The sequence below is a fragment of the Harpegnathos saltator genome, unplaced genomic scaffold (assembly GCF_003227715.2).
Source record: "Harpegnathos saltator strain DR-91 unplaced genomic scaffold, Hsal_v8.6 scaffold176, whole genome shotgun sequence".
Classification (NCBI taxonomy): Eukaryota; Metazoa; Arthropoda; class Insecta; order Hymenoptera; family Formicidae; genus Harpegnathos; species Harpegnathos saltator.
In genome coordinates, this window is record NW_020229957.1 from 1,098,987 (window position 1) to 1,122,259 (window position 23,273).

General features: G+C 35.2%; 2 protein-coding genes across 4 annotated transcripts in view; one reads left to right on the forward strand and one right to left on the reverse strand.

The window, feature by feature from the left end:
* Nucleotides 1-23,273, forward strand: part of Lmpt (four and a half LIM domains protein limpet) — a 527,685-nt gene that overhangs the window by 178,689 nt on the left and 325,723 nt on the right. The gene's annotated exons all lie outside the window — the stretch shown is intronic.
* On the reverse strand, nucleotides 73-19,754 carry LOC105184039 (glutamyl aminopeptidase-like). The gene is made up of 10 exons (XM_025297414.1): nucleotides 19,541-19,754; nucleotides 18,410-18,509; nucleotides 17,729-18,243; nucleotides 16,881-17,327; nucleotides 15,357-15,540; nucleotides 10,694-10,862; nucleotides 10,476-10,557; nucleotides 9,795-10,144; nucleotides 2,416-2,693; nucleotides 73-426 (listed from the first exon to the last, which is right to left on the reverse strand). The coding sequence occupies exons 3-10, from the start codon at nucleotides 18,241-18,243 to the stop codon at nucleotides 232-234; spliced, it is 2,220 nt and encodes a 739-aa protein (XP_025153199.1). The 5' UTR covers nucleotides 18,410-18,509; nucleotides 19,541-19,754; the 3' UTR covers nucleotides 73-231.

Consider the following 23,273-nt stretch of genomic DNA (forward strand, 5'->3'; position numbering starts at 1 on the left):
TCAAAATATCTATATCTGTGGTATTTGTGTATCTTTCAAGCAGTATATCCAATACAGTTTCGTTCGCCGTCATCATGCCGGCACAATATATCCAATTCTTCCACCATGGTATAATTCTACGGCGTACGAGAAATATCAACTATTAGCAAAGGTTTCGATTATATGACCGATCAAATACTTAACGCAGATAACAAAGAAACATATTTATGAAGTTTAGTATTGTGTAAAGATTTACTTGTTATCTTCAGGATTTAACAGATGACCAAGCAATTTCGTCCTGGCAGTTAATTGACATTTCATATCCCCTAACTTACAAGCCCATCTTGTTGCTAATAATCTCAGTGTTTTATACATATTGTCCTCATAACTGTTTTCTTCGTATCCTAAATTTTGAAGTAACTCTTCCAATATTTCACGTATCTGTATCTAATACACGTCAAAAGTGTTGCGTTTATTGGGAACTGATCTTTATAACTATGTATGTATAATGAAATACATGCATAATATAAAAATATGCAAGACAGAGAAAATGTTAAATACAGAAGTTCTAGGGATTTAAATGGCGCACTATTATTTACCATTATTACTATTATGTTTACTATTGTTAGTACTACTAGTATTACCACTACGATTTAATAGTACGATTATTAGATAGTAGTTGAATAATGTCGTCAAAGTTATAGAAAGGTTACCTTGAATTTTTTTAATATGATAGAAACTCCCATTTTTCATTATACTATTCTTTTCTTTTAATTAACAAATTAATTTGGACAACTTTATCTGAAACATTTTTTTATTTGCCTAATATTTTTTGAGATTAGAAATTTCCAAAAACCGAGTTAACAAAATTTAAGTCACTATTGTAACAGCATATTCTTGAAACCAAATAGAATAACTTTAGTATCACTTTTTCTTCAGACGAATACTTATCGAGATATCGTAAGCTAAATATTTAAAAAATTAACAAAGGTAAATATCCCAGTAAGAAATGATTCGTCGATCGATTTTACGATTCCGACGTCGATTCGACATCATTTCGACATTGATCGACGAATCATTTCTCACTGGGATGCACATAAGGTCACCTCCTCAAAACTCCATGATCTCGACATGTTTTGTTAAGGACATGTATCTCAATGTTATGCAACAAGTTGCAGCTATCGCTCATTGTTCATTAAAAAGTTATTAACAAAAGAAATTTCGGTAATTATGCATATTAAAGAACACCTTGGCGATGATCTTGAACTTCATATATTCATAAGTTATCACGGACATGAACCTGAGTAACTCACAGAAGGTTTCAGTCGGCGGTCACTGTTTATTAAATAGTTATTAGTAAAAGATATTTCAGTAATCAAGCATAATTTTTTGACACAGGGTACATTTAACACCTAAAACTTGCAGGAGGTTACTTTGGAACATAGTACATATAAGCGGAGCAAAGCCTGCCTCTCTTCCCCGTACCTCTTCTCAAGAAAAGCCTAAGCTAACATAAATTATTGTGTCTTTATATATTGTTGGGCGTGAATTTTAAACATTTTAATCTTTTCAACGCCCAACAGCATATAAAGATGCAATAAGTTAGATTAGGTTAGGATTTCTTGGAAACGGGGTATGTAAGAGGAATGGAGCCCCTCGCCCGTTTATATGTACTGTTTAACATTTCTTAATGTATATTCGAGATTTCATATATATTCAAGATGTATTATCCGATCACGAATAAAATTTTATAATAGTTAAATATGTACACGTTCGAAAATTACATATTATATACATTCCATACATTATATACATTACATACATTATATATTGAATTTACATTTACATTATATATTTACATTATATATACTTGAAACAAAATGCAATAACCCAGAACTGTTTTACACTCTAAAGAAGAGCTGGAGACGATCTGCACATTTCGGGCGGAATTCAAGAGGTGACACCCACCGTCACCCTGCCACTGCTCCGCGCTCGGCGGCCGAGACGACGATCGCGGTGTGTTCAAATCCGTCGTTATACAGGGTGTTTGAAAGCTTATCATACATGCCATTCAACTTCTTTCGTTAATAACTTTTCAGTGAACAATGAGCGGCAGTTGCAACTTTTTACATACCATTCAGGAGCATGTTCTTAACAACATATGTCAAGGTCATGTATTTTAAGAAGATTGACTTTACGTTCATATTTAACCATTTTTTTTATCTCGTATATTTTCAAAGTTATTCAGATCGTACTATTTTTCCCTTCACCCTGTATATTTGAACATACATGCTACATATATTTATTATAAAAAATATTTTACTTCCTAATACTTTTTTGGAATAGTCCATCTTGAATACTATAATGCTTTTTCGTACCCAGAGTGGACTACGCGTCCTCTAATTAACTTGTTTAACAAAATTCAATATCACCTACTTTCATATATCTCGCTTTCGGGCTATTCCAAATGTGCGACATGTACGATAGAATATTAAACATCGGATACCAGGCTATATAACTTGTCGAGCGACGCAGATATCTTGCGATTTCCCAAAACGTGAACGGTGACATGTTGCTTTGTGTCACTTGATAATACACGTCATTAATCAATTGCGCACGATTGAGGACATGCACCTTATCATATGCATCATAGTTCAAGAAATTTGCAATTCGTATCCAAGTATTTTCATCATAATTAACGCGATAGTATCCTGCTGTAAATTAAATAATCATTATTTTATTGCTGTTAGGAATTTATATTTGTGTTTGCCAAAAAATGCTATCAGCAAACTTGAAACAAAATGCAATAACCCAGAACTGTTTTACACTCTAAAGAAGAGCTGGAGACGATCTGCACATTTCGGGCGGAATTCAAGAGGTGACTGACACCCACCGTCACCCTGCCACTGTTCCGCGCTCGGCGGCCGAGACGACGATCGCGGTGCGTTCAAATCCGTCGTTATACAGGGTGTTTGAAAGCTTATCATACAGACGAAAGTTGGAGATAGATTGGGTGTAGTCGAGAAGAAATGTCATGTATTATAATGTCAAATTGGCAATAGTTATCGAGTTATTAATTGAAACATGTGAGCCATTGAGCGCGTAGAGAGCGCGGGCGGCCGCCTCTTATCGCTTGCGCTCACTCGCCCATCGTTCGCGCTCGCTCGCTCTTCGTCGCGCGCGCTCGTCTCTTGTCTTGTCGCTTACGGTTGCCCCTCGCCGCGCGCGCTCGCCTATCGACGCTCGTTGACTCCGCCTATACCAAATGTCTACGTACTTACCGCGGCCGCCAAGCGCTCTCTACGCGTTCATTGGCTCACATGTTTCAGTTAATAACTCGATAACTATTGTCAATTTGACATTATGGTACATGACTTTTTTTCTCGGCTACACCCAGTCTATCTCCAACTTTCGTCTGTATGATAAGCTTTCAAATACCCTGTATAGAAAATCAGGTAGAACGCACCCTCGCATCATATTATCATTACAATTTTTTCCTCGTTTAATAATCACTTTAAAATATATATGTTTATGCGATATTTATATATATATACAGGGTGGGGGGTTATAAGTTTACAACCCGAAGTGTGAAGGTAGATTGGGTTAAGACAAACATAAAAGTCCCATATTGTTTTGCGAGATTCACAATAATTATCGAGTTATTAATGACAGAAATATGAGGAATGGGAGCGCGTCGACATAGATGATTGGAGCAACGTTGCAGCTACTCAGGCCACAGCGCGGCCCACTCGACCCAGCAACTATTGGCGGCGTGCGGCGAGACGTAGGTCCGGCGAGATAAAACAACGAATAGCGGCGCATTGTCTTTCCCCTCGACGCGCACCAGCAACAGTTGCTGGATCGACTGGGCCGCGCTGTGGCCTGAGTAGCTGCAACGCTTCTCCAATCATCTATGTCGGCGCGCTCCCATTCCTCAGATTTCTGTCATTAATAACTCTATAATTATTGCGAATCTCGCAAAACGGTATGGGACTTTTATGTTTGTCTTAACCTAATCTACCTTCAAACTTCGGGTTGTAAACTTATAACCCCCCACCCTGTATATGTATACATATACTACTGTGATAAAAGAATAAGGTGAATTTTTCATTTAAACTTCGCGGGTACTATAAAATCATGAAATTATTGTTGGGTGGGTTGGTAGCACTGTCTTTGACATCTATGCAGAGTTTTATGTCAATATATTCAATTGCTGCAGAGCTATACGTGTTTTTGTAAACATACAAAAGTGAGTTTTTCGACTTTTACTATGTCTGATTTTGTTGAGTAAAGAATTTGCATTAAATTTTGTTTGCGGAATGAATATTCTGCCGCGGAAACGTTGAGGATGTTGCAGAAGGCCTTTGGTGATAAGGCTATGTCGCAAAGAAATGTTTACAAGTGGTACAAAGACTTCAAAGAAGGCCGAGAATGAATTCAAGACGAACAGCGGCCCGGACGACCATTAACATCTACCGATGAAAGCCACGTTAAGGAAATCAAAGATTTGCTGTTCGAAAATCGTCACTTGACAATTAGAGACCTTGCTGATGCTGCGGGCATTTCATTTGGATCCACCCAAACCATTTTAAAAGATGTTTTGTGCCTCAAACGCGTCAAATCTTGATTGGTTCCAAAAACACCGTCCCACATTGCATTGGTTCTTCAAGAACATTTCGCCAAAAATTCGATCCATATCGTTCTGCAACCACCATATTCGCCTGATTTAGTACCGTGCGACTTTTGACTGTTCAACAAACTCAAAAGACCACTCCGGGGACCGTTTCGACTCGATTGAGGAGATAAAAGCCGAATCGAAGAAAGTATTGAAGGCCATCCCGGAAAAAGACTTCTCTGACTGTTTCGAGGATTGGAAAAAACGTTGGCATAAGTGCATTGTGTCGGACGGAGAGTACTTTGAAGGCAATGAAATTGATTTGGAAGAATCAATAAAGATTTTTCATTTTATAAACAAATTCACCTTATTTTTTGATCACAGTAGTATACAGGGTGTTTCGTTTTAAATGATATGGTCTATTATTTCGCGAATCGATATTATTGAAAAATTTTTCGAACGAGTTCGAACGAAAGTTGCATGGCTCGAAGGGAGACACATAATTGAAATATGGACTTGACCTTGAATGACCTTGTCAAAATCAGATCAAGGTCATTAATGTTTTTTTAAATGGAAATCCCTATTTTTTATTACATATTCTTATAGCTTATCTCGAGAGCTTTCCGAAATACTTTAATAAAGTTACGTTTCATTGAGTACTTTCCGAGTTATGAGGCTTGAAAGTTAAGGCAAGACCGATCACTGATCCGGCCAATTAAGGTAAGACTTATCAATGACTAAAGACATATTCGAATTGATCTTGCCTTAGTTGGCCGGATTAGTGATCGGTCTTGCGTTAGTTGGCCGGATCAGTGATCGGTCTTGCATTAACTTTCAAGCCTCATAACTCGAAAAGTATTCAATAAAAAGTAACTTTATTAGAATGTTTTGGAAAGCTCTCGAGATAAGCTATAAGAATATGTAATAAAAAATAGGGACTTCCATTAAAAAAAAAACATTAATGACCTTGACCTGATTTGGACAAGGTCATTTAAGGTTAAGTCTATATTTCAATTATATGTCCCCCTTCAAGCCATGCAACTTTCGTTCGAAAAATTTTTCAATAAAATCATCGATTCTCGAGATAATCGACCATATCACTTAAAATGAAACACCCTTTATATATACAGTGCCTACCAAAAGTTGGGGCCACCTAAATAATTTTTGAACGGTTTAAAATATAGGATTGAAATTTATAAGGATTCAATGGGATCACAAAGTCTATTATTTAACCACAAAAATACCCACCTCCACCCCCCCGGGGGCCAGTGGGAGGGGGGAGCCGAAAAATCTCAAATGGCATGTTGGGTTGAGTGAGGGCTCGTTTGAAAGAGCTTTCCGAGACGAAAACAACGCGAGGTCGCCGAGGTCTCTACGATTATTTTTCGCAGAGTTATAATCATTTAAACATTAAGATTTTGCGAAGGCCCACAGCGACAACAGAAAAAAGGTCAGGCTTCACGCGGGCACGCCCGTTCCTGTGTGTGCGTGCGTGCGTGCGTGCGTGCGTGTGTGCGTGCGTGTGTGTGTGTGCGTGTTCGGCCAATTAAGGCAAGACCGCTAGTGTGTCCGGTCAACTAAGGCAAGACCGAGATAGGAACACTGGCGTATGTGAAGGAATAAAAACACTAATTATTTAATCAAATGTTTAAATTGTCCTTCGACAACTTGGCAGTGTCTTAAACGAATGTAAAACGTTTCAATTACGTTAGTTAAAAAATTGGGTGTGATTGAATTTGAAACGTTCACTATTTTTTCCCGCAGCTCTTCTAAATTTTCGGACCTAGTCTCATAGACCTTTGTTTTCAAAATTATTGAAATTTGCTAAGAAACCAAGTGATACAGGCTATTCAAGATATTGCTGAAGAAGCTTTCCACAATGTTTGGTTTCAGCAGGATAGGGCTCCAGCTCATTTTTCTCTGTTCGAAATATTCTAAACCATGTTTTTACTGATCGATGGATTGGTAGAAGAGGCACAATAGAATGGCCACCGAGATCACCAGATCTGACCCCATTAGACTACTTTTACTGGGGGTATTTGAAAACAAAGATCTATGAGACTAGGGCCGAAAATTTAGAAGAGCTGCGGGAAAAAATAGTGAACGTTTCAAATTCAATCACACCCGATTTTTTAACTAACGTAATTTAAACGTTTTACGCTCGTTTAAGACATTGCCAAGTTGTCGAAGGACATCAATTTGAACATTTGATTAAATAATTAGTGTTTTTATTCCTTCACATACGCCAGTGTTCCTATCTCGGTCTTAGTTGGCCGGACACGCTAGCGGTCTTGCCTTAGTTGGCCGAACACGCACACACACGCACACACACACACGCACGCACACACGTACGCACGCACGCACGCACGCACGCACGCATGCACGCACGCACGCATGCACGCACGCACGCACACACAGGAACGCGCGTGCTCGCGTGAAGCCTGACCTTTCTTCTGTTGTCGCTGTGGGCCCTCGCAAAATCTCAATGTTTAAATAATCATAACTCTGCGAAAAAAAATCGTAGAGACCTCGGCGACCTCGCGTTGTTTTCGTCTCGGAAAGCCCTTTCGAACGAGCCCTCACTCAACCCAACATGCCATTTGAGATTTTTTGGCTCTCCACTCCCTCCGGCCCCCGGGGGTGTGGAGGTGGGTGTTTTTGTGGTTAAATAATAGACTTTGTGATCCCATTGAATCCTTATAAATTTCAATCCTATATTTCAAACCGTTCAAAAATTATTTAGGTGGCCCCGAACTTTTGGTAGGCACTCTATATATACAGGATGTCCCATTTTAATGCCCCACCCCAAATAACTCTTCAGTGTTAAAGTTTCAAGAAAAATGATCTGAATAAAAGTTGTAGGGATTTAAGTAAGCAACTTTATAATGACCTTGACTTTGACCTTGACTTCTATTTTCAACGTCATTTGAAGGTCAACTTGCGTTTTTAAATGGGAACCCATATTTTTTATTACAATACTAGTATTTTTCTACTAATTAATTTGAACAACTTTTCTAAAACATTTTTTATTTGTCTAATATTTTTTGAGATATTTGAGGAAAACTTGATAACTTTTTCAATATTTAACTTACGATATCTCGCTATTTGTCGGAACAAAAAGTGGTACTAGACTCTCTTGCTTTATTTAGTTTCAAGAATATATTGTTACAATAGCGCCCTGATTTTTGTTAATTTGATGATTTTGAAATTTCCAAAAATCAGTAAGTTAACAAAAGTCAAGGCGCTATTGTAACAATATGTTCTAGAAACTAAATAAAGCAAGAAAGTCTAGTACCACTTTTTGTTCCGACAAATAGCGAGATATCGTAAGTTAAATATTGAAAAAGTTATCAAGTTTTCCTCAAATATCTCAAAAAATATTAGACAAATATAAAATGTTTTAGACAAAAGTTGTTCAAATTAACTAGTAGAAAAAAACTAGTAGTGTAATAAAAAATAAGGGTTTCCATTTAAAAACGCAAGTTGACCTTCAAATGACGTTGAAAATAGAAGTCAAGGTCAAAGTCGAGGTCATCATAAAGTAACTTACTTAAATTTCTACAACTTTTATTCAGATCATTTTCCTTGAAACGTTAATAGTGAAGAGTTATTTGGGGTGGAGCATTAAAATAGGACATCCTGTATATATATCAGATATGTAAATATGAAACCGGAATTTTTGTATAAAAAATATACGTTTATTGTATGAAAATGATAAAAAATATTTTATTCGAAGTATTGCCCATCGCTAGCTGTACATTTTTCCCACCTGTCTGACAATTTGTGGATGCCACGCCAAAAAAGCTGTTGCTCTTTTGAGGCAAACCAGTCATCGAGCCATTTTCGTACATTTTCGTAAGAAGTGAGCGCTGCTCAGCAAGTGCGTGTCCCATCGATGCAAGTAAGTAGTAATCGGACGGAGCCAAGTCTGGTGATAAGCCGCATGCGAAAGTATTTCCCAACTCAATCGTTTCCTTGACCAGTTTTGCTGTGTATGATGGTGCATTATCATGAAGCAAAATCACTTTGTGTTACCTTTTTTGATATTCTGGTCGTTTTTCACGCAAAGCTTGATTCAAATCGATCATTTGTTGTCGGTAGCGTTCAGTATTAACGGTTTCGCCAGGTTTTAGCAGCTCATAATAGATCACACACTTCTGACCCCACAAAACAGATCATTGTCTTCCGTCCATAGCGATTTGGCCTTGCAGTCGATGTCGATGGTTCGCCTGGAGTTACCCATGATCTTTTACGCTTGGGATTCTCAAAATATATCCATCGCCAGTCACAATTCGATGGAGAAATTACTTTCTTTTGTACCTGGCGAGCAGCATTTCGCAAGTGGTTTTTCGGTTTTCCTGCTGTCTTTCATTCAGTTCATGTGGAACCCATTTTTCCATCTTCTGGATCTTTCCCATCACTTTCAAACGTATGGAGACGGCTTCTCGTGTCAAATTTAATTGATCCGCGAGTTGTTGCGTTTGAGCGTCATCCTCATCCAACAATTCTTGCAATTCTCTGTCTTCAAACTTTTCAGTGGTCTTCCACGTTCTTCGTTTCTCACGTCAAAATCGCAACGTTTGAATTTTTTAAACCACTTAAAGCACTGTGATTTACCAAGAGCATGCTCACTGTAAGCTTCGACAAGCATTCGATGCGATTCTGTAGCAGTTTTCTTCAAATGATAACAGAAAATCAATGCTGTCCGCAAATCGAAGCTTCCAGGCACAAAATTCGACATGTTCAACGCTATTACAAACTATACTGTTGTATGAAACTTGTATTGTTGTGAGTTGAAAATCTTTGTCAAATGTCAACAAATGGAAATGGCGCCAATGACGCGATTTGACGGTAACTACATTGACAGTTAGGGCCATCTATGGGCAAATTCCGGTTTCATATTTACAGACCTGGTATATATATATATAAATATCGTAGAAACATATATATTTTAAAGTGATTATTAAACGAAGAAAAAATTTTAATGACAATATGACGCGAAGGTGAGCGCCAGTTGATTTTTTATAAAGCGACGGGTTTGAACGTACCGTGATCGTCGTCTTGCCCACTGAGCGCGGAGCAGTGGCAGAGTGACGATGGGTGTCACCTCTTGAATTTCGTCCGAAATATGCAGATCGTCTTCAGCTCTGCTCTAAAGTGACATCGTTATTGTCGGCGAATTTATTAGGTACCAATTTACCACTTTGAGAATTAAATATAACAACATCAGCATTCCTATCCAGTTCAATAATTCCAATTGAAGAATTAATTATCAAAATATTGTCTGCGACAAAATGACCAATAGAGAATGAACGAAATGTAAATGTTACTGGAACTTTCCAAGTGGAGTTTTCCATATCTAGAATTCCAGTAATATTATATGTCATTATATTCTTTTTACGATCACGAAGAACTTGCACAATAGGATAGTATTTTTTAGTTAACCACGTGTCCATAATTTCCTTTATTCTAAATTTTTGATTTTGTTTCTTCTCAAGCACATTTTGTAAGATGGTCCAGAAATCATCAGGAGTGGCTGAACGAAACTGACTATAAAAAAAAAAAATCAACATATATGTATGTGGGCCCTAGCGTTTACACGTGCACGTTTTGTCGTTAGTAATGTATAAATTTCGCAATATATGTACTGGACACATTTTTAATTAGCTGCGTGCTCATTTGAACTTTTTAACATAAATGCATAAATAATATACTAAAAAATCTGGTGTAATAAATACTCATATTAATCCCAATTAATAAAGACCTAAAGATATAAATATGAAAAAGTATCATTACTACAGTCCTACATATCCTATACAGTTTCTTTCTTGATAATATGAAATGATAATGAAACATGATTATATTACGATGTATTACTTACAATGTATTTAAATATTCTTTGACAGCTAGTTGAAATCTATCCCGCGTGATCATATGCTCTATCATGCGTAAAAGAGCGAATCCTACGAAAAAACATTATAATGTAGCCTAAAAAGTCTATGTAATTTAAATAGAATAATGATCAAGTCGTATTATCTATATATTATTCCTGTGCAGAGTATATAAATATGTTTTTTAAAGATTCAGTCAAACATTCACCTTTATTATAATACCAACGAGAACAGAGAACAACATCAATTTCATCCGTAGCCTGTATATTGTATTCAGAAAGGGCTTCCATTCTAAAGTTAGTTTCATAGTGAAGAGTTTGTTGGAAGATTTGGATATCATAAAGCTGTATTAATTCCAATTCAATACTAATGAAAATCTGGAAATAATTATTGTTGTAAAACAAATATGAAATGTAGACAAATGCACAAATTAACATAATGTTAATAAAGTACGACAAATGTCATATTCTAGTAAACACAAATAAATAACGGTTATATTATGATAATATAATAAGATAATATATAATCTGACACAAAATATATAATACGTAATATATAATATAACAAGTAAATCGCAAGCGAATTATAAAGATACGAATTACAAGCTCTGTGAAGCTGGCACCTCCAAATTCGAATTTTCATAAACCACAAGTAGCATTCGTTTGTCCACGATTTGTCCACATTTGTCCAACACAAATTTTCATTTGTCCACCTCTCAAAAAAAAGTTATGAACAAATAAAAATTTTGACACCAGCACCCCCATGAAAATTTTCTTCAATTTCAAAGCACCACTGGATTGTCCACGATTTGTCCACGTTTGTCCAACAAAAATTTTCATTCGTCCATCTTTCAAAAAAAAGTTATGAGCAAAAAAAATTTCGATATCAGCACCCCACGAAAAGATTTCTTCAATTTCGAAACATCGCTGGATTGTCCACGATTTGCCCACGTTTGTCCAACCAAAATTTTTGTTTGTTCCCCTTTAAAAAGAAAGTTATAAGCAAATTAAAAAATTGAAAGTATGCGGAAGAGGAAGCGCCCCAGATACGAATATATATAAAAATTCGCTGGGATTCGTTCGTCCACGATTTGCCCATATTAATCCAACTAAAATCTCCATTTGCCCACCTTGTAAAATATAGTTAAATAAAGAAAATAAGAAAAAGCAATTTGCTTACAAGAACACTTTTCTGAAAATTAAGCACTGCAATCGTTTGTCCACCCGTTGTTTTCGTTCGTCCATGCATTATTTTCGTTTGTCCACCCAAGGGAATCGAGTAATTAACAAAAAGAAATTAAAAAACTTGACTATAACCGTTCTATGTACATGTGTCAAGTTTTCTGTAGATTGAGGGTTGGAATCGTTTGTCCACCCGTTGCTTTCGTTTGTTCATGCATTATTTTCGTTTGTCCAAGGGAATCGAGTAATTAACAAAAGAAAGTTGAAATGCATGACGACAACCGCTCTATGTATTGTGATAAAGTTTTCTGTACATTGGGGTTTGGAATCATTTGTCCACCCGCTGCTTTCTTTTGTCGATACATTATTGTCGTTTGTCCACCCAAGGGAATCGAGTAATTAACAAGAAAAAGGTGGACAAACGAAAGCAGCGAGTGGACAACCGATTCCAACCCTCAATCTACAAAAAACTTAATACATGTACATAGAACGGTTATAGTCAAGTTTTTTAATTTTTTCTTTTATAATTACTCGATTTCCTTGGGTGGACAAACGACAATAATGCATGGACAAACGAAAGCAGCGGGTGGACAAACAATTCCAACCCTCAATCTACAGAAAACTTGACACATGTACATAGAACGGTTATAGTCAAGTTTTTTAATTTCTTTTTGTTAATTACTCGATTCCCTTGGGTGGACAAACGAAAATAATGCATGGACGAACGAAAACAACGGGTGGACAAACGATTGCAGTGCTTAATTTTCAGAAAAGTGTTCTTGTAAGCAAATTGCTTTTTCTTATTTTCTTTATTTAACTATATTTTACAAGGTGGGCAAATGGAGATTTTAGTTGGATTAATATGGGCAAATCGTGGACGAACGAATCCCAGCGAATTTTTATATATATTCGTATCTGGGGCGCTTCCTCTTCCGCATACTTTCAATTTTTTAATTTGCTTATAACTTTCTTTTTAAAGGGGAACAAACAAAAATTTTGGTTGGACAAACGTGGGCAAATCGTGGACAATCCAGCGATGTTTCGAAATTGAAGAAATCTTTTCGTGGGGGTGCTGATATCGAAATTTTTTTTGCTCATAACTTTTTTTTGAAAGATGGACGAATGAAAATTTTTGTTGGACAAACGTGGACAAATCGTGGACAATCCAGTGGTGCTTTGAAATTGAAGAAAATTTTCATGGGGGTGCTGGTGTCAAAATTTTTATTTGTTCATAACTTTTTTTTGAGAGGTGGACAAATGAAAATTTGTGTTGGACAAATGTGGACAAATCGTGGACAAACGAATGCTACTTGTGGTTTATGAAAATTCGAATTTGGGGGTGCCAGCTTCACAGAACTCGAATTACATGGTAGTGCATATATAGGGTGGCCCACATAACTCTTAACAGCTGAATATTTCGGAAACTATTTGTCGAATAAAAAGTTGTTCATGAGAAAGTTTTATGTATTCGAGGGGCCTTTCTAACTACATAAATATTAAGTTACTCCTTGCTCCCTTTAAAGGGGGATAGGAGATAACTTTGCAACTTCAAACCCCCTATAAAATGTTAGATGGTTGGGTTCTACGGTAAAAAAACAAGTAAATTTTGTTCAAAACATTTTTTAGTCAGATGTTTTTGTTAAAAGATATGACGGTGTAAAGTTTCGAAGCTACAGGAAACGTAAAAGCGTCGCGTATCCTTGTCTTTCGTCGGTATTTCAAACATAAACAAACATTCATACATTCATTGAGGTCAATTTAACTATTCATGAAAATCTTGTCAGTTGTATGTTACTATTTAAAAAGTTAGCACAGTGAAAAACATAGCTATCACTATGTTTGAGATAGAAGTGAATATGTTATTAGTATTAGCTGAATGCCAAAAGAATTATCGGCGTGCAGCAGTAATGTTTTTTGAATGTTATGGGATTAAAAAATCGCACGTGTCATTTTTTAATGTAGAAAAGCGGCTTCATTCGGTGAACATGGTAAATTGCGTATTACAACTCATAATAAATGTAAAAGTATTACTAATGAGAGAAACAGTACTTGTGCATGCATTGATGTTCTTGGTGCAATTACATTAAATCCTCATGTTAGTCAACGTGAACTTGCCAGAGCATCGGGTATCAGTCGTTTTTCAATTTAACGAAGTTTGAAAGAGAATAGATATCATCCATCTCACTTAATTCAATCACAAGAACTTTTGGTGACAGACTATGAACGCCGCATAACATTTTGTGAATGGATACATGATGCTATGAAAAATAATGACTTTCTGTACAAAATACTTTTTTCCGACGAGGCTACTTTTATGAATTCAAAGCATGTGAATAGACATAATATACATTATTTGGGCCGTTGAAAATCCTCATGGGATGCGATCAATTCCATTCGAACATCGGTGATCTTTAACTGTTTGATGCGGAATAATAGGAGACCTTGTGATTGGACTCTATTTTTTTTTTAAGAAACTGTAACGAGTAAAATTTATTGTAACTCATTACAAAACCATTTACCTGTGCTTTTGGAAAATGTGCCACTACACGTCAGAAGGGAAATGTGGTTTCAGCAAGACGGCGCTCCGCCATATTTTGCAAACATCCAACACCATGCAACATGCAACACCAAACAGTTGTTATACGAAAAATTTGGAGACAAGTGGGTAAGTTGTGGTGGACCTGTTCAATGGCCTCCTCAATCTCCCGATCTTACACTATTAGACTTTTTTTTGTGAGGATATATGAAGGAGGAAGTTATGTTTGAACATCTAACGACGAAAGAGAATATGAAGCACAGGATACACGCTTGCGCTTCAGTGACTTTCGAAATGTTAAAAAATGTTAGAAGTAATTTGTTGCTTCGAATAAATACATGTTTACAAGTCCATGGCGGACATTTTGAACATTTAATAAATTGAATAAATAAACAAACAGTGTGTTGTGATTTTGATTTCGTGTAGCTTCGAAACTTGCCGTCATATCTTTTAACAGAAACATCTGACAAAAAATGTTTTGAACAAAATTTACTTGTTTTTTTACCGTAGAACCCAACCGTCTAACATTTTATAGGGGGTCCCGTTTGAAATTGCGAAGTTATCTCCTGCCCCCCTTTAAAGGGAGCAGGGAGTAACTTAATATTTATGTAGTTAGAAAGGTCCCTCAAATACATAAAACTTTCTCATGAACAACATTTTGATTTGACAAATAGTTTCCGAAATATTCAGCTGTTAAGAGTTATGTGGGCCACTCTGTATATAAGTTACAATATTAGAATTACTTTCCCATTCACATAAAATTACAGTTATATAATATAAATGTAAAATATTACTAAAATATTACAGGACCGTTATCCCTACGAAAAGGTCTTATATTATAGTTAAGAGGTTTCAGAGAAATATTATATAATAGAAATATAAATTATATTTTTCTCAATGTGTGTAATTATAATTATATATGATGTTTAAAGGTAATACATAAGATCCGTCATATAAACGAAATCAAACTATTTATCATATTATGAGCTATTTGTTACGTTACGTTACATACTAGTTATATTTTATATTTAATGAAATATGTATATTATTGGAAAGCGTTTAGGATAATTTATAAACTTTTGCGATACCAATCATGTACCTTTAAATTTATAACTAATTCGCACACTAATAATGTTGATAGATATAACAACAACCTTGCTCATGATATAATGACTGTAGAGCTTCGAAAGTGATTCGCCTAACCATAGATCAGTCCACCAAGTCCCAGTAACCATTCCTACAAAGTGCTCACGTGTCATTCGATGCGAAATCAGCTGGCTTATATCATTCTTGCGGCCAGGGAAATCGTAATTTTCATTATATAGAACATCTTTTTCGCTGTAAATTTTGAATTAATATGATCATGTGATGACGATATGATTACGTATATTTTTAATATTTTATTGTTTACGTAAGAATATACAATTAATTTAAAGCTTCAAATATAACAAAACCCAATAAATGCAGAATAATAATAACACGACATCAATTTTATCATCTTATATCCCGCAATATAACAATCATGTGCTACACATGTTTTAGCGTACTTACACAATTGGACGGGAGGATAAAATATTGGTATAATGTTACAGTTATACTTTACTCATTATACTTTACTTATTAGATGCGCAGCCTATTGCGAAAGAATTTCTATATATTTTTATCAGTATTCTACATTAATCGAAATGAGTTCTTTTTTTTTTATTCAGCTATAATGTATCGCCATCGTGAGTATCGCTAGATTGATAGTACATAGACTCTTTTTAAGTTTCAATGGTATATACTATAGCACTTGAATTACAGGGTGTCTCAAAAATACTGGACCCCCGGATAACTTTGCAGGATCTAATTTTCATGAAAAACTTGAAATACAAAAGTTGTAGGAAATCGAGTAACGGACTTGATGGTGACCTTGAATTTAACCTTGGCTATGACCTTCAAGGTCATTTGGAAATCAACTTGAAAAATTTAAATAGGAACTCCTATTTTTATTACACTGTTTTTTTTACCAATTAATTTGAACAACTTTTGTCTAAAACATTTTTTATTTGCCTAATATTTTTTGAAATAATTGAGGAAAATTTGATAACTTTTTCAATATTTAACTTACGACATCTCGCTAACTATTTGACGGAAGGAAAAGTGGTATTAGACTTTCTTGCTTTATTTAATCTCAAGAATATATTGTTACAATAGCGCCCTGACTTTTGTTAACTTACTGACTTTTGGAAATTTCAAAATCTTTAAATTAAAAAAAATCACGGCACTATTGTAACAATATATTTTTGAGACTAAATAAAGCAAGAAAGTCTAATACCACTTTTTCTTCCGATAAATAGTTAGTGAGATATCGTAAGTTATTTATTGAAAAAGTTATCAAGTTTTCCTCAAATATTTAAAAAATATTAAGCAAACAAAAAAATGTTTTAGACGAAAGTTGTTCAAATTAATTGGTAGAAAATAAACAGTGTAATAAAAAATAGGGATTCCTATTTAAATTTTTCAAGTTGACCTCCAAATGACCTTGAAGATTATAGCCAAGGTCAAATTCAAGGTCACCATCAAGTCCGTTACTCGATTTCCTACAACTTTTGTATTTCAAGTTTTTCATGAAAATTAGATCCTGCAAAGTTATCCGGGGGGTCCGTTATTTTTGAGACACCCTGCATGTCATGTACCTGTACATTATAAGGCCAAAACATCCCACTGAGATTGTTGTGTTACTTGGAAATGATATGTGATCCCTCTTCAGCAATAGGTTATAGGATAAATCCGTAAGGAGCTTCGAGTACAAATAGACAAGTGCGACTGTTCTCAATGCATTTTGCATCATCTCCGTTTCCGACATGTACCAAACAATGTCAGTCTTAGCTATTAAATGAAATTTAAATCTGATGTTGTTTTCAAGCAGAGCAATCATAACGTTGGAGGGGGATATCAAAGGCGTCTTTTTAAAATATGTCCAACATGTAATTGTAGAACAATTATTTGTGATAATTTGCATATTTGAAAAAGGTGAAAAATCCTTGGGATACTTGACAGATATGTCGAATGTTGCCTTTATTCCGGGTTCGTCCCAACATGGAAACACTCTCCGTGCCTCGTTAAATTGTACGATGATTAACCTATCGTAAGAACGTATCATTCTAAAATTTTTCACTATTAACCTAAATGCCACGAATGTTATACATGTTTAAATATAATCTATGTGAATATTTTTAATGAATTGTATTTAATTCAATATGAATATTGTTTCCATATTGTTTCCACATAAAATTGTATAAAATTTGATTTATATATATACTGACGTATATCGTAAAAAAGATCGCTATACAAACGGAAATTATACAAATGCTTATGAGTTATAGTCATTTATATTTGATTTATATACCAAACTAGGGACTTCAACAAATTATATAAACCAATATAACAAGTAAGATATTGATCCAAATGAGTTCAATAGAATGGGATGTTTATTCTAAAATAGCAGTTAACAGTATATTTAATGATTCACTTAACATCTTACCATTTTTTGCTAAAGTTTGTTCCACTATTCTTGTACTCGTATTTAACTATACCTTTCCGAGTAGAAATAGGAAGGATGAAATCGATTATTAACCTATAAACTCCGATAGGTATAATTTTATTAAACTTCAAATCCAAAATCTGCGATCGTTTGCAATAACGGTAGCCAAACAAACTGTACGTGTCGAATGAGGAAGTATTTACTCTCTCCAGAATTATAGAAGCACTCTCAATACGCATTTTATAAACATGCAAGTTTATTGTTGTAGTTGGATTTTCAATAGTGACCATAATTTTAGCTGTACCGTGGACTATAGCATCTTGCTTATTTATTTCAAAAGATATGTTATATTTAGTTGGCCGTGATTTATTAACTGGTAAACGATCGTCAGGTGAAACATTCTTGCAATGTCGTTCTGTTATCCGAACAAATTGATCGTTATCAGCAGTAAAGGGCCGTGGATAGGCGGCGCACATCAAAATGTAGTTTAATAATAATAGTATCAGAGGTTCCATCTAAATATTTCGTAAAAATATGTATGGGCAAGTTATTTGCTAACAAAACGAAATATTGGTTAACATTAAGTTTTAATATTAAACCATTATTACTCAATATTGTGATTTACTGTTGATGCCCCAATAGAAGAATAGTAATAACAGATATAAATTAAATGTTTCTTACCTAAATAGATATATTCTCCGTATTTCTTATTTCCACTTCTAACTTCTACTTGTTTACTTTTATACTCAAAACAAATACAACTTGCGATATTATCTGCTTGCTATATAAAGAAAAGTAAACACAATACCAAGCAATAATAACAGTTAGGTTTTGGAAAACGCAGATTTGACGCACGATTGATTAAATACACAGAAATTTTCAACGAAACATCACATTTTGCATGCTATATACAGGATGTAATTGTAACACGCTAACTCCATAGGGGCATAGAGCTAAGCGAGAGGAACGAAAAATCCTCTTCCATTTAGCGATATCTCGCATCGTTTTTTAGTAATAACCGCGTAAAGATTGGCGTTTGTCATGCCCATCACGGTTCATAGACGTTCCACGGTGAGCTGTGTGCATCGAAGCTGAGCGGTCAGCGCGAGCCACGTTATGGGCCAGAGCACAGACTTCTGCATAACGCATAATACACAACGCATAAGAGAATCAACCAATCAGAGTTCTTCATTTCTGTCCTGAGGAGGGAAATGAAGAAAACTAATTGGTTGATTCTCTTATGCGTTGTGTATTATGCGTTATGCAGAAGTCTGTGCTCTGGTCCTATCGCTCAGCTTCGATGCACATATTATAGCTCGCCGCGGAGCGTCTATAGGCCGTGATGGGCATGGCAAACGCCAAGCTTTATGAGGTTATTACTAAAGTTCCTCTCGCTTAGCTCTACACCTCTATGGAGTTGGTGTGTTACAATTATGGGACGCTCTGTATATCTTCGGAAAATTCCCTGAATATAATATATTTATAAATTATTATAACATATCACGAAGATGGACAATAAGAATTACTTTACAAGCTACATTGCTTTTATAAAGTAAAACATTTTACTGATTTATTATATAGATATCGATTATAATATTAATAAATAAATGAACCTTTACATGATAAAATTCGATATAACAATATTAAAATTAATATTTTATAAAACAATAAATAAATGAAATTTAATAATTAAATATATATATAAAACATATCGAATATAAACTGATTTTATGCTCAGCAAATTAGGAAAATGTATGTTATTATCACTATTACTTAGCGTAAATCTAATAACGAAAGAATATATGTACTTACTCGTGAAAGCTACCTTTCCTACTCGGCGAATCGGAACACACTGATGGTTAAGATAACACATCGCGTTATTATAGTTAGGACACCGCTTGAATCAAAATGCGCATATATCGTGATACAAGGCTTTCACCGAGAAAAGAACAAATCGATTCGCATACTCTTGCGTTTTTCTTTGTTGAAATTCGTAAAAAATATGAATTTACAGATAAGAATCAGATATGCATCTTATCTTTTATCATTTTCGACTCTACTGAACTAAATACTTTTGAAAGTTATTTGGAGTCTTCCATCATGCTAAATATTATTTTTAATAATTAATTTTATATAACTGCAAAAGAACGGGACAATCAATTCATTTTGAACAAATTTTGAAGTTAATGTTACAACTGCTTCAAAAAATTTTACTTTTTCATCTTCCACATAATAATTTATAATCATGCCAGTTATTATAGTGGTTTTTGAACGCCGTATTAATTTCTCGCTACAAAAGTCTGAAGTATCTTGAATTATACTCGACATCCATACGAAATTGACTACCCATGAATTTTTCAATTTCTCGGGTCATGTAATACGAGTTAGCACTGATTACATGGTGCTGATTACCTACCGCAGTTTAGCTCGATAGTTTAATTCTACTAGTTAGTAGTCTGGTGGGCCTGATGGTGTGTTTATTACAGACAATAAATTATCTTTTGTTGGGGCTGCATAACTGGGAAGATATTATAGAATGGCAAGCGCGGTAAAATGCGGCTCGATTATCGAAAAATTTGTCTTCTCTTAAAACCTTTGAACCCACTCCAAAAAAGTTTACAAGGAATATGCTGGATTCGGTAGTATTGATGAATATTTAATTTTTGATCGATGAACATTTAATTTTTAATAATGAATATTTAATTTTTGGTTAGCCTCACCTATATACTCCCCTCGTGATGTAGATATGTCCTGGGACGACTGCCATCTTGTGAAAAAGTGAATTAGAATCAGTCTAGCTGTTCTACTTATACATATATATATATACCAGGTATGTCGGTAATTACTTTCCGGTTTTTGTAACAGATGTCACTAACCATAAGTATGCAATGTTATGATTTGATACATATATCATTTTATTCTACTGACATTAACCTCAAAACTACACAAATTACGTTCCGCCAAAATAACAGCGTTATAGATTTATAATTTTTTGAAAATGTCGAGTTTTGTGCCTGGAAACGTGCATTTGCGGCACGCATTACTTTTCTTGTTTAATCAAAAGAAAAAAGCCGCTGAAAATCATCGTTTGCTGGTAGAGACTTACGGTAAGCATGCTCCAACCATAAGAACATGTGAAACGTGGTTTCAACAATTCAAATGTAGTGATTTCAACGTTCAAGACAAAAACATCCTGGTAGGCCGAAAACGTTTGAAGATGCGGAATTGCAGGAGTTATTGGATGAAGACCCAACACAAACTCAAAAACAATTGGCAGAAAAGTTGAATGTGAGCCGAGTAATAATTTGTGAACGATTACAAGCGATGGGAAAGATCCAAAAGATGGGAAGATGAGTGCCACATGAATTGAATGACAGACAATTGGGAAATCGAAAAATCGTCAGTGAAATGCTGCTTCAAAGGTATGAAAGGAAGTCATTTCTGCATCGAATAGTAACGGGTGATGAAAAATGGATTTATTTCGAAAATCCCAAGCGAAAAAAATCATGGTTATCACCTGGCGAAGGCGGCCCATCGACTGCAAGGCCAAATCGCTTTGGTCGCAAGACCATGCTCTGTGTCTGGTGGGACCAGGTTGGTGTCGTATATTATGAACTGTTGAAACCTGGAGAAACAGTTAATACTGATCGCTACCAACAACAAATGATCAATTTGAACTGTGCATTGATCGAAAAACGTCCACAATACGCTCAAAGACATGATAAGGTGATTTTGCAGCATGACAACGCGCCGTCTCATACAGCAAAACCAGTCAAAGAAGTGTTGAAATCACTTGGATAGGAAGTTTTATCGCACCCGCTGTACTCTCCAGACCTGGCTCCATCCGACTACCACCTTTTCGCATCGATGGGGCACGCGCTTGCAGAGCAGTACTTCGCCGATTTCGAAGAAGTTAAAAAATGGCTCGATGAATGGTTTAGCTTAAAGGAGAAACAGTTCTTTTGGAATGGCATCCATAAATTGCCTGAGAGATGGGCAAAATGTATAGAATCAAATGGCCAATACTTTGAATAAATATATTTTAACTATCCATTGTAAATAACGTGTTTTCTTCAGCGAAAAAACCGGAAAGGAATTACCGACATACCTGGTATATGAATATATTGAGTCAAATCCACCCGCCTTGTTTCTAAGTGGCTGCTATTTGAACAGCATTAACCTGATTGGATTTAAAAAATTATGGAATATACTTTGAACATTTTAGAAATATAGACCAACAGCCGTTTATATTAAAATATGAAATGTTAATATATTATTAATTACTTAATATATTATATACATAATATATTATTATAAAATAGAAAAAAAATTGTAAATATACAAGTGTGAAAAGAATCAATTTTCATTATAAAAATCATAACCTTTTTATGTTTTGAAATTTTATGATAAAATTTATGTTCCGTATTTATGAAATATAGTGCATTCAGGAAATTATTAGTTTTATAATGCGCGTAATTAAAGAGTTTTCACATTCGGTACTTACGTTCACGTATATGTTAAAACATCAGTTGCCACTAGATTATTGTCGCTTTTATTTCGAATAATGGTAGTATCTACCGAAATGGGGAATCTCGACTTTTCAGTAAGCGTAGCGAAAAATCACATTGCAAGCTGGAAAGTTATAGGTGGCTTCAAATTTGAAGTATGAAGTCAAACTATGATCAGGAGGATTAAAATACGGTGAAACCGATATCAGGACCGTTACGACGTTAAAATTGTCTAAAGTCTTATTACTATTGTTTAAAAGTCTTGTTACTATTGTCTGAAAGTCACCCTTGGAGATGCCTAAAATACCCAATATCTTTTGAGCAATTTAGCATTTAGAGGTGTCTAAAATGTATATTAGTTATCCACACTGTTTTTATAGTTTATCTTCTACCTAAGTTATCAACATTGTTTTTATAGCTTACTTTTTGCTATTCGTGTCCGTTTCCTCCTCCTCTCTCGCTCACTTTCTCTCTCTCTCTTTCTTTCTCCCTCTCTCGCGAGCGTGCACACCTTTCATCTTATCTATCTCAAATATTACTAGCATGTGACTATAATATTACAAGTGGCAAAGTGTGTATTAGGTTAATCGGAAAGTTTCGACCGCTTTTTTGCAAAACGTATGGCTTTATTTAAGAAACAAAATGAAAAAGTATACCAATCAAAATATTGTTCATCGTTAGCGATGACTTTTTTCCATCTTCCGGTCAGCAAACGAATTCCGCGGCAAAAAAATGACTCATCTTTGGAGGCTATCCAGTCAGAGACTTATTTTCCGACGTCTTCATAAGAATTGAAGCATTCGTCAGCAAGTGCATGTGCCATCGTCCGAAACAAGTGGTAGTCGGAAGGGGCACAGTCTGGTGAATAAGCCGCATGAGGTAACACTTCCCAACGAAGTGCTTTTAACGTTTCCTTGATAGATTTTGTGGCGTGAGGCCGAGCGTTGCCATGAAGCAAAATCACTTTATGCTGTCTCGTTTCATATTCTAGTCGTTTTTCATGCAATGCTCGGTTCAAACGGGTCATTTGTTCTCTG

Coding starts and splice junctions, on each gene's coding strand:
- LOC105184039 (XM_025297414.1), bottom strand. CDS start 18,243: ATGGAACCTCTGATACTATTATTATTAAACTACATTTTGATGTGCGCC. Junction 10,863..15,356: donor GTCATTATATCATGAGCAAG/GTTGTTGTTATA, acceptor AATTATTTCCAG/ATTTTCATTAGTATTGAATT. Junction 10,558..10,693: donor TCGTTGGTATTATAATAAAG/GTGAATGTTTGA, acceptor GTTTTTTCGTAG/GATTCGCTCTTTTACGCATG.